The 12,305-nt window shown below is 39.2% G+C and overlaps 1 protein-coding gene across 3 annotated transcripts in view; it reads left to right on the top strand.

Moving 5' to 3' along the window:
• Positions 1–6,806, top strand: part of LOC108705432 (MFS-type transporter SLC18B1-like) — a 42,117-nt gene extending 35,311 nt beyond the window's left edge. For 2 of the 3 annotated variants that reach the window (XM_041562947.1, XM_041562949.1), the window contains exons 13-16: positions 1,551–1,644; positions 1,732–1,784; positions 2,773–2,782; positions 6,370–6,806. In XM_041562947.1, coding sequence (XP_041418881.1) covers positions 1,551–1,644; positions 1,732–1,784; positions 2,773–2,782; positions 6,370–6,495 — 283 coding nt within the window. In that variant the 3' untranslated portion in view covers positions 6,496–6,806. The remainder of the gene's footprint in view (positions 1–1,550; positions 1,645–1,731; positions 1,785–2,772; positions 2,783–6,369) is intronic. The other variant, XM_041562948.1, reaches the window with a different exon arrangement.
• The last annotated feature ends 5,499 nt before the right edge of the window (positions 6,807–12,305 follow it).

The following is a 12,305-nucleotide window of genomic DNA, read 5'->3' as shown; positions in this document are numbered from 1 at the left end:
CCTATATATATATATATATATATATATATATATATATATATATATATATATATATATATATATATATATATATATATATATATATATATATATATATATATATATATATATATATATATATATATATTTTCACACAGGGATACCAATCAGTGTTTTTTCTTATTAACAGAATTGGTCCCATTCTTTCTGCTATTTATAAATAGGTATTTAGCACTATTAATTAAGGTTCCCTACAAGGTCTGTAAAGACAAGAAACACTTTCAAATAGATATATATCAAGCATTGCTAAATGATTTCAAGCATGTATAGGATTGTATAAGTTATGATGTTAACTGATGCCTAATGTAAGGAATGTGATGGCATGTGATTGTTTTTTCAGACATTGCTTAGATCACATGCCTAATGTTATATGCCTGAAGTTATGAAGTACACAGTTGTTGAATTTAGTCTATACATAGTAACTCCTCTTAAAAGAGGTTTACTTGTGTGAACTTCTCCCTTTTGGGGGAGTTTTAAAGGGTCACACAAATGCTGACATGTCTTCATTCCATTCTAGTTCAGTTGTGACAGTGGTTCACCCACTGCTATTATTTTTTTCTAAATGTTTTAATGGTTTTAGTACAGGTATGGGATACGATGTCCAGAAATCGATTATCCAGAAAGCTTTGAATTATGGCCATAGACTCCATTTTAACCAAAAAGTTTAACAATTTAAAGTATTTAAAGTATTTGCTTTTTCTCTGTAAAAATAATAGCAGTACCTTGTACTTGATCCAAACTAAGATATAATTAATCCTTATTGGAGGCAAACCAAGCCTATTGGGGTTATTTAATGTTTAAATTATGTTTTAGTAGACTTAAGGTATGAAGATCCAAATTATAGAAAGATCCATTATCCAGAAAACACCAAGTCCTGAGCATGGATAACAAGTCCCATACTTCTCCTCATTAACTAAACACCACTTATTCAGAAAAGCCCAGGTTCCAAGCATTCCATTCAATTCATCGCATACCAATATACTCACAAGAGAGCACCAAGAGGACTTTTCTCTCTGAAAATCAGAATGTAAACTTATGGTGTGAATACATAGGACTTCTGCACACATTTGCCTGCATTCTAGGAGCTGTGTTTTTACATAAATCAATGGTCAGATAGTGAGCAGGTTGTAAGAAGACTGTAAATTTGGAAGGTGATGTATGCATGTCTGAGTGCATCTGAGCCTGTTACATATATGGGAACTTGTATCTGTATATCTGACATCCAGAAGGTTCTAAAATGCAGCATTGCCATTTTCCACAAGCAGTTCTTCATTGTTATCTATGAAATGCCTTTTCTCTGTAACAATAAGACAGTACCATGTACTGCAGTTCATGTTATATAAGTTGGCTTCATGTTATATAAGTTATATAAAATTGGCATACAGGAGACGTTGATGGAGACAGATATACATTTGTGATGTTTTAGATGTTTTTATGCACAGTTTACCTTTAAGCTTTTTTTTTTTTAATTTCAGAAATTGTTTTTAAGTCTGAATATTTTCTTTCTTTAGATCATTTCTGGGCCCAACACTTGGTGGATATCTCAATGAAACTCTTCATTTTGAATGGACAGCTGCCATTCAAGGGCTATTTCCCTTAGTAGCTGTAAGTTGCATAGAGTGGTGGTGTTTCCAATAATTTACAGTGTTTATTTGGCAATATGTCTAATATACATATGTCTACATTTTTTAGGGTATTTTATGTGCAATATATTACCTTTTGGAAGAAAAGGCAAAACCGAAAAGGTGAGTTAACATTTTTCAATGTGAGCTCAATTCTAACATCAAGCTTAGCTTGTGCAAATAATACTTTGGGCTATTGTTCTAATTAAGAAATATCTACGGTTTGTTGCACTTAACAGGACAAACTGTAAATGACTCTTATTTTGCAGTTTACTGGTTTTTCAGAGTAACTGATGAGTAGTAATTACCAGTCCACATATAATCCCCTGTGTAAAAGACAAAAACAGAGGTTGCTGTCTGGTGAAGGGTTTGACTTGTTTATACAGAGCTCATCACTTTTGAACAACTTTTCCTAATTACAGGTGCAAAGATAGATCAGCAAAGATAGATCAGCATTTTGGATGACTTTATTACTGGCATGTGGCATCTCATGCAGTGCATTTAAAGCATTTTGTGCATAGTATAGGTTAGGGTATAAACAGATGCCATGGGCAGGCTGTGACTGTAGTTCATGGTTCAATATGCATTTTTCCACTTTTTCCTTTGCACCAATATGGAAAGTGCCCATTTGGTAGGTCCTATGCATGCACTTTATGCGTGATTCGGTTAGAAATGCATCCCTATAAGTGCATGATGTCAGTAACCGCATAAGCATTGATTCACTTTACAGTCCATAGTGCCTATTGATGCAATACTCTAGTGGAACGCTCAAACTACCACCACATCCAGGGTTACCTTGCCTCAATCTGGATGCTTGTGCAGTATTTATCTGAGTAGGATGGTCAGGGGCTGTGGTGCTTCCTGCAAATACAGGGAGTGTTTTATTAATAGCAGTAATGTGCTGCAATTCTGGGGCCATTTTATAATGCTGCATAAATGAGCCCCGTTTATTTCTAAATACATACCTTACAACTTCACAGAAAATACAGTCATAGTAGTTTCTGGCCGCATTCAGTTTTGTAAGCCCTTCCATGTAAGACATCTGTTAATCTCTCTATCATAAATATTACTTAGGCAATTTATGATTGCATGTATTTTCTTTTTTTTACAGGGCTAATTTGGTAAGCGTCAAAAGCACAATCCAGGAAAGAGAACACTTATTACACATAGAAGACCAGTAAAATATAAAAGAAGTCTTTATAATATTTCTTAAAACCAATTTGGTTTTTGCCATATATCAGATAAGGTATTGGTAATATGGTGCAAATGTGACTGAAAAACATAAGAGTGTATATAAATGGCAGTGTGCATTTTACTCTGCTAAAAGAAGCTTTTGTATTCCATATTTTTGTAAAACAGTGTTGGCAAGATTTTTGGCAATGTTCACTGGCAGGAAAATGGATCACAAGTGGAGAATGGTGCCAAGTACAAACTGCCATTATTTACTTGCTCTTTCAAAATTCACCATATAGTGGCCATTTGGCAACTAAGAGAGACTTTTTTTATTCAAAAAATAAATATATAAAATCTCAGCATTTCTTTAGAAAGCAGCATTACTGGCTGCAAAATAATAATTATAACCATCTGTGCTAGGACTATATTTTGTAATTTAGTGATTATTTCTGATAGGAACAGAACATTGGTGAATCTAAATAGTGCAAAAAAACTGTTCCTTTGTGAACAAGATTGTTTCCTATTTGCAACATTGCCTTAATTATGTTTTGGAATTGCCATAAATTGTTGCCTTTGAGATCTTATACAAACCTTTTAAAATGATCACTGGTCTTGCCCCTATACTCAGTTAATAGCGTTCCTCCAGTAGAATCCTGCATGAAATCCGTTTTTCAAAAGAGCAAGCAGATTTTTTTTACATTTCATTTTGACATGGGGGTAAATGTTGTCAGTTTCTCAGTTGCCCCAGTTATGTGACTGCAAGTTGGAGTGATATCAGCCCCTCCATTTCCTCCCCAGCAACGCTTGAACAGACCAATGGAAAAGTAACTAGTAACAGCTCCCTGACACCTCCATTGCTAAATAGGTTTCCATGCACCACCTAGAGGTAGATATGAGGACAGCACAATAGTAAAAATCTCAAGTTGCTACTTCTTTAGTTGCATTAAGGGTGGTGACACACGTTAAGATTCCAGGGAGGTTAGTCACCCAGTGACAAATCTCCTCTTCTTCAGGCGACTAATCTCCCCGAAAAGCCTTCCCGCCGGCTAGAATGTAAGTCTCCAGCGAGATGGCACTCGGAGCACTTTGTTTTCCGAAGTCACTCGAAGTTGCCTCATGAGGAAACTTCGGAAAACAAAGCACTCAGAGTGCCATCCAAACAGCGATTTACATTTATGACTGATCTCCCCAGAATCTTAGCATGTGTCACCACCCTAAGGGCTAAATTTAAAGAGTGAAGTTCCGCCACTAGAGTGAATTCATTTCATTTCTATGGGATTTTGAAAGGCGTATTTATCAATGGGTGAAAGTGAAAGTTCACCATTTGCTAAATACGCCTATAAAAATCCCATAGAAATGAATGGAGAGTGGCGGAATTTCACTCTAGTGGCGGAACTTCACTATTAACTTCACTCTTTGCTAAATATACCCCTAAGTAGATGAGACAATAACAAGTGCTGGCTCTTTCTGAAAGTACATGTCGAGGCAAAATAACCTCAGATGGCTGCCTAAACAATATTACAGCTAAACAAATACATTTATTGGTTCAAGTATAACATTTTAAGTGGTAGAATGATTTATGTGCAATGTATACAGTATAATTTAGCACTATACCATACAAATCATGACAGAATTCCTTTGAGGGAACCAGCGACATATATAGTTCTAGCATTGATGCAACAAATTTTTTTGCAGGTATTTGGTTCCAAGTGATAGAGGTCTACAGTATTTTCTCTCTAGTATTTTTGTGGAGCAGAATTTACTGAAATACTGCTTGGTATTTTCTATCCTCTGCATAGGCAACTCATTGGAATGGTTATGACCCTGCACATAATGCAACAGTGGTACTAAACGAAATGCAAAATGCCAAGGTACACAGAAGGAGCAGGGCCGATTCTAAATTGTTCCAGAGCAAATACCCTAAACAACCTTGAGACTCTAGTTTTCATTAGTCTAATAGAAGTCAGACATATATACAATATAAGAAAATGTACTAAGAATAGAAATTAGAATTTTGCAATCAAAGTTCTTCACTAGACAATCATACATTTTGGTGGTAAATTGTTTAATGCAAAAATATTGTTTTTTTTAGTATGTAGTTTAATTACATACATGTACATGTAAATAAAAACAAATTTGGCATTCCCCCATTTTCTATGTTTGACAGACTGTAGCAGTTATTTACGTTGTGGGTCGAAGTGAAAATTTGAAGTAAAAAAAAAAAAATCTAATTTCAAGCTCTTTTTGTGTACTTTGACTAGGGAATAGTCCAATCTGAATTTGAAAAAATATTCGAAAATTTGAATATCGAAATTTATCAAGTACTGTCTCTTAAAAACTTCGACTTTGACCGTTCACCATCTAAAACCTGCTGAATTGCTGTTTTAGCCTATAGGGTGCTTTCATTTTTCTAACTGAGAACTTAAACAGAGTTGCCACTTGTTGTAATACACCCAGAGAACTGCGTAAACCATCCAATTTCACAACATCTCGATGTTAAGGGAATTTTCCAAATGGCAGTGTTCTACCTCATATACATATACACCCAATGATGCACCAATTTCATTGCTAACTTTCCGTCACTGGACATTGTATTGTATGACCAGTAAATTGTCCATAAAACACTTTTCCCCGGATATACAATTAAACAGGGTGTAACATGGTGTCCAGTCACTCTCCTTTTACCTTGATCGACTTCCCTCACACCAATGCTACTCCCTGGGTGATTGTAGCAGGGTCCACACGACTTTCATTTGAACTCAAGAACTTCTCTTTATTGGTCACCAGCACAGCTTCACAGTGATACTTGCCACACACAATCTTCCCAATGTCTCAACCAGAATTAGGAGCCCCAGGTCCCACTAGCTTGCCTACCTTCCCCGTCTCCTTTCTGAGTCAGGGAAGCTGTACACGTTAACAGACTTTCAGCATTGGGGGGGGGTCTATGATGCCTTGTGGTACTAGGCCCCCTCTCCTCTAAGTCCCTAATGTCTGTGAGGTACCGCCAGAACTCTGGTCCTCTTTCCTTGTTGGAGCTCAGCAGCACGGATACACAATCTACATCTTACGCTTGCTGGTTACAGTGAACTGCACCAAACTAACCTATCTAATCCTCCTCCCCAGTACCTCTCTGAGGTGGCAGGCCTCTGGCTCTCCAGCATCATTCCTCTTTATATCAGATGAAGTTATATCCTTATCTCACACTTATATAAGCTACATTACTCCTTACAAGAGTAGAAGGGTAGTGCCAGGATAGAAATATGACCATTTTAAAACTTTCTTACATTCATATAAAAACATCTGCATGTACATTTTCAACTGAACCAATACTCTACGAGTATTTCCTTTTGATAAGGGAATCATTTAAAGGAGAATGAAAACCTGCGGACAACCCAAGGGCCCCCTTCCGAGGCCTCCCTCCCTCATTTCAAGCCACCCACCAGGGACTCACAAATCAATTTTATTGTCTTATAAATGTAAAGCAGAGCAAGTGCCATGTTGTGCTGCTTCTGTTACTCTTCACATTTCACCACAGGAGCATGAGCAGCTGAAACCAGAGAAACTCATGTACACGCAGGAAGAACTTACAGAATCCTTGCAAATAGTACCCTTCATAGAATTGTACGTAGGTCCCCAGCACTGTAAGGTAACCACTGGATAGCAACCACTCCACCATTGAAATCTATTGAATTTCATAGGTTTGACCCTGTTTAAATACAGGAAAGAAAAAAAAAATCTGCAATACCAGTGATGCCCAGAAGATGGTTGTTGAAAAGATGGAAGTTAGGAAAGTCTATTTAAAAGTTGTAGAAATACTTGTTTATTTGTAAAGATTTTTTTATGAAGACATACTACCTGTGATGTCGTTTTATTTCCATGCAGTGGAGTACACATCTCACTTATTAAGAATTGAATCATTTTTACGTTCTATGACTATGAAATGTCTATGGCAATATGCTGTTTGCAAGTCACTGCCTATGTGCCTACAGTGAGTGCAATATGGTGGCTAATTAGTGTAGGGCAGATGTTTTTCTGACTTACCGTATATACTCGTGTATAAGCCGACCCGTGTATAAGGCGAGGTACCTAATTTTACCTACAAAAACTGGGAAAACTTATTGACTCGCGTATAAGCCTAGGGGTGAGAAATGCATCACAGGGTGAACAGCGCAAAGCAGGGTGCCGGGACGCACATGGGCAGAGAGTGCAGCCTCATACCCCCTTAATGGACACACAAGTTGTAGTGACTATAGAATGAGAATTGAGGGGACAATGGTGATAATATGACAGTGTTTCTCTGGGCTGCTCTGCAGGACTTTACTTTTATATGTAAAACTACAGGTCAAGTAGTGGCAATTAGTAAGGAGCCCATTCACATGCCAGCCACTGGCACAGCATAAATGCAGACACATGAGCTTGCCCAGTCAGCTTGCAATCCTGCAACGTGTGTAGCCCATTATTACAGGAATGCTCTCTCCCAGCATCTTCCCTCCTGCTTGTCTCTTCTCCCTTCCTCCTTCTCTTCTCCCTCCCTCCCTGCTGCTCTTCTCCCTTTCTCCTGCTCGTCTCCCTTTCTCCTGCTCGTCTCTTCTCCCTCCAGCTCATAATCTTTTAGTTGGGCAGGAGCCAGGGTGTACCCCTCCCCCAGTACCTGATCGTGTAGTTGGGCATGGTGCCAGACGCACAGACAGGGAGGTGGACTTGTCGAACACCGCTGTCCATCTCCAGCTCGGACTGCAGCTCATCAGGGGCTTCCCGGGGGCGTTGAGGAGCCACACGGAGCAGAACATGGGAAGTGCCTCCCCCAGACTCCCTCCAGGAGGCGGCCGACTGTGCGGTTCAGCAGCAACTCTTCTTAGTGAGCCACCGCTGGAGCAGTGCTGCCGAACAGCAAAAGGAATACGCAACTCTCCTGTGCTGCAGCCGCCAGCTCTGATTTTAGGTAGTCCCGCAGGAAGGCATCGGGCTCCATGGGCCAGAGGGGGGTGAGAGAGGGGTTCAGGACGGCAGCGGTATAGCAGGAGGACACCGGAAGTTGTCATTTATTCTGCACTTCCGCCTCCAGCAACGCGGCACCTGGCTGGCCCTTTTGGAAGTTCGTTTGGGATGCGAAAGCAGGTATTTCCAAACGCGTTTAGCCTCGCACTGCGTGCTGCCCTTGTTTTGGAGTCAGAGTCCTCAGCAACCTCGACTCCAACAAAAGATATTTTCCCGGTGCCCTTGTAGCGCTGCCATTGACCCGCGTATAAGCCGAGGTAGAATTTTTCAGCACATTTTGGGTGCTGAAAATCTCGGCTTATACGCGAGTATATACGGTATCTGGTTTCAAGCCCCTATTTTTCCATAGAACATTTTGTGCACCCCCCCCAATAGCTCATAATAAATTCACAGGTATAGGAAACATGGTTGTAAAATGTATTTCATTTATTTCCAAGGTTATCCTGGACTGTTAATTTCACAATAATTTTATGTTGAGGGCAGATACACAGTGGCAGATTCAGGGAAACTAATCTCCTCTTCTTTGGGGTGTCTAATCTCCCTGAACTGCCTTCCCCTGCCTTTCTCCGGCTAGAATGAAAATCGTCGGCGGGAAGGCACTCAGAGCCAACTCATGAGGCAACTTCGGGCGACTTCGGAAAATGAAACACTCTGAGTGCCTTCCCCCCAGTGATTTTCATTCGAGCCGGCGGAAGGCAGAGTAAGGCAGTTTGTGGAGATTAGTCGCCCCGAAGAACAGGAGATTTGTCTGCCAGTGTGGCTATGCCCTTAGCTTTGTTCACAGACTATTGAACCCGCAGAGGGTCCCTAGGCTTCTGCCTTTCATCAGGCAATAAATATTAATAGCTTAACAATGAATTCTGTAAAAGAATGATTACAATTTCCTTTTCTAGTGCTAGAGATTGCAAATAACTGCATACCCTAGGGCTGATTTGCTTGCATGAGTGCTAAATTGCACCAGTGCTCTTACCCAAGGGAATCAATTAGATCTTTGGCAACTGCACTGGCGCAATTTAGTACCTAAATTCTTTCCTTTCCTTATGGTTTCATGCTTTCTATATTATTTGCTATAACCTCTTTTGCCTTAACTCTTCAAACTCCTATTAGGGCTTATGCTTACTCTGTAAGTTAGCAAACACATTTTTGATTATGCTTTCATGAACATGCACCAGTTGTGATGGGTAATTGTGGAATGGTATCACTTCAACCAACTGATGTGGCAGAACTTGATTCCAGATATGTAACTCTGCAATTACCCCCAATGTCGAAGGTAGTTCCAGTGGTCACTAGTGTACATGGGCATCATGGCAGGCTGAAGGACCATAATGTAGCTGGCTAGGTTGCCAAGCGTATGTATTGGCACAAGTACCTGTAACACAATTCTTGGCTATAATAGGTTATGTCCAGCTAAAGCAATAGAGCATGGGTTACACTTGACGCTAACACACCAGGCTGAGCGTTGGCTATGTGGAAGTTATGAAGTGATGAGGTAGTTTAACTACAAATCACATAGGCTACTGCTTTAAAATTAAAATAAGGGCACCAGCAGGTTCTTGCAGCAAACAAACCAAACAGTTTTAATTGTCAAAGACAATGATCCACAGGGTTAAATACTCACAAATCCACAGAAGCAAAGTAATGCAAGATGGTAAATGCCTGGACAGTCAAGCAGAGACAACATGTTGTGACACCATGTGAAGGTAGCTTTGGGTAGTTTAAGGTACATCTCTAGCTTGTGGTTTGGATCCCATGCAGCGAAATGGATCAGGGAGAAGACTATGCTTGAATCCCTCTTCAAACTGCGGTCCCTTCACTTTAGAACAGCTGCTCCCTGCTTTCAATCCTTTTTGGAGAATTCTATCTAATTTTTCCATCTCACGTTCCTATGTTCTATTGCAATATTTAACCTGTCACTTGCTAAGCCTCGTTCACAGGGTCCCTGCTCCCGAACTTCATTAGAGGTAAAGGTCCCTCTAGGGCAGGACAGGTTTACTGGGGTCTTGTTGATTCCAGGCTTCCTGGAACACAACTAACTGGGTTAGCAATTGAAGGCCAAATAGAGCGATCTACATGCGATAACCATTCTAGCACTTGTGTGCATAAAGGAGCCTTCCCGTTTTCATATACGGTTAGCTATGCTGCTACTTTATTTTCATGTCTCTTAATGCAGAAATACAGAAAAGATTCTAATAAGAATTAGAAGGTATTTTCAGGGAAGAAATACAGTATTTAAACTCTCATGTTTTAAATAAAAAAGTGAGAACAAATTAGAATTCAGGATTTACACTTATGTATCATTGGAAAAAAAACACTAAAAAAATCGGGGAAAAATTTGACTTTTTTGGATTGTGGTGCAAAAATCAAAACCTTTTTGGATTCTGGTTCCCTGAATAAAGTATAATGGGGGTTCTACTGTACAGGTATGGGACCTGTTATACAGAATGCTCGGGACCTGGGTCTTTCCGGATCACAGATTTTTTCCTTTGGATCTTCATACATTAAGTCTTCTAGAAAATCATATAAACATTAAATAAACCTAATAGGCTGGTTCTGCTTCCAAGGATTTATTATATCTTATTTGGGATAAAGTACAAAGTACTGTTTTATTATTACAGAGAAAAAGGAAATCATTTTTAAAAATCTGGATAATTTGAATAAAACGGAGTCTATGGGAGATGGCCTTTCCATAATTTGGAACTTTCCAGATAACAGATCCCATACCTGTATTACTATACCATTACTATATACCATTTCTATTACACCACTGTAGGTATATAACACTGGTTGTATAGAAAGAGACCATAGGAGCTGAATGTGAAAATATTTGAAAGGAGAATTTTTACTCTGTATATATAAATATTATTATGGTATACATGTGTGTTTATCATAGAATACATGTTAATGTCTATAGCAAGATATTCACAGACGGTGACTTCCAGTCTCAGGCAGAAGTTTATTTGCACAGGATAAAATGTCCCTTATTACTACAATAAAGAAACTGATGAGGGCAACCTCATGATTTCAGAGATAAAGTCACACCCATGAAAATCCCCTGTGAACTGGAATTTACATACGTCATATATTAGCAACTTCCCACCTGGTGACAATGTGTTTAATGTGACTGTTTTCATTTATATATTTGCTTTGACTCAACTTCAAGAGACAGAAGGAAGTTTTACCATTCGTCATAATAATTTACTGTATGTTGTGATTTAATGGATCTTGATTGTATATTTTTATTAAAAATGAAGCTGAGTTCTATTAAAGGGCAAGTTAACTCCAAAATATTTTTTTTATAATTAAAGAAAACATAATTCAAAGCAACTTTCCAATATACATTTATTAAAAATGTCCAATGCTTTAAAAGTGTAAAAACAATTGCTAAGAATCATATACTCAAGCCTGGTTACCTTTTAAATAATGTTGCAAAAGTCTTAGATAAAGTCTGTTAATCAGCTGGCTTGTCTTACATTGTACAAACAATCTGAGCCACAAGTGTAGAAAATAGAAAGGGACAGACAAATACTGCTTTTATTAGAACTACATATACAGATAACTTAAAAACGTTACAAATATTTTAATAAATGTATATTGGAAAGTTGCTTAGAATTAGGTTTTCTTTTATTAGGCAAATTTTTATTTTGGGATATACTTGCCTTTTAACTATAAAGTTCAAGTAAATGTAGAACCACTTCTCTGGCTATAAAGCATCAAATGTGGCTATCTTGTAATATCAGGAGGTTGGACTTTGCCCATGAAGATATTACATCAACATAGAAAATTTTGGAGCAAACTGTGGTCTCTTTCCCAAGTTTCTCTGTCACCAACCCTGAACTAGGCAGGGTACCTGTTATCCAAAATTCCTGGGACTTGTTTTTCTGATAACTGATTTTTCCAATTTGGATCGTCATGCCTTAAAGGGGAACTATCATGAACATTTAATTTTAGTTTATTCTCACTGTAATAAGACACTTTCTAATAAAATTATGTACTGTTTAAGAGGCAGCCTGAGGCAGCAGCCCAAATGCTGCCCTCCCTCTCCCGCTCCACGCTTAAAAATCAGCATTGAAGCGGGTCAAAAGGGGCAGCATCGGCTCTTAAAGTTACAAGCAGTAGCGTTCCTAGAGGGGGCGGACCCTGGTGCCTGACGCGCAGCCGGGCCCCGCCCCCTCCGTACGCGATGTGCTGCCAGGGGGATTTCAGTGGCGTGCGGCGCTGCGGGGGGGCCCTGAGGGGGTGCGGGCCCTGGCCCGCTCACACCTCCTGCTCCCCCAGTAGTTCCACCACTGGTTACAAGGTTCTCACAAGGTTCTCACCTTGCCTCATGGCAGGAGCGGCCCTGTTGATGAAATAATCAAGTTACTCATCTGTATCGCCCTTTCAGCTACCTGTCACTCTCAGTACTCTTCATGCTGAAGTCTGGGTCAGCTTCTTGTAATAAACACCTATGCAGATGAGTTTCAAGTTACTATT

This window comes from Xenopus laevis, chromosome 5L (genome assembly GCF_017654675.1).
Source record: "Xenopus laevis strain J_2021 chromosome 5L, Xenopus_laevis_v10.1, whole genome shotgun sequence".
Lineage (NCBI taxonomy): Eukaryota > Metazoa > Chordata > Amphibia > Anura > Pipidae > Xenopus > Xenopus laevis.
This window is presented reverse-complemented; position numbering and strand designations above follow the sequence as displayed.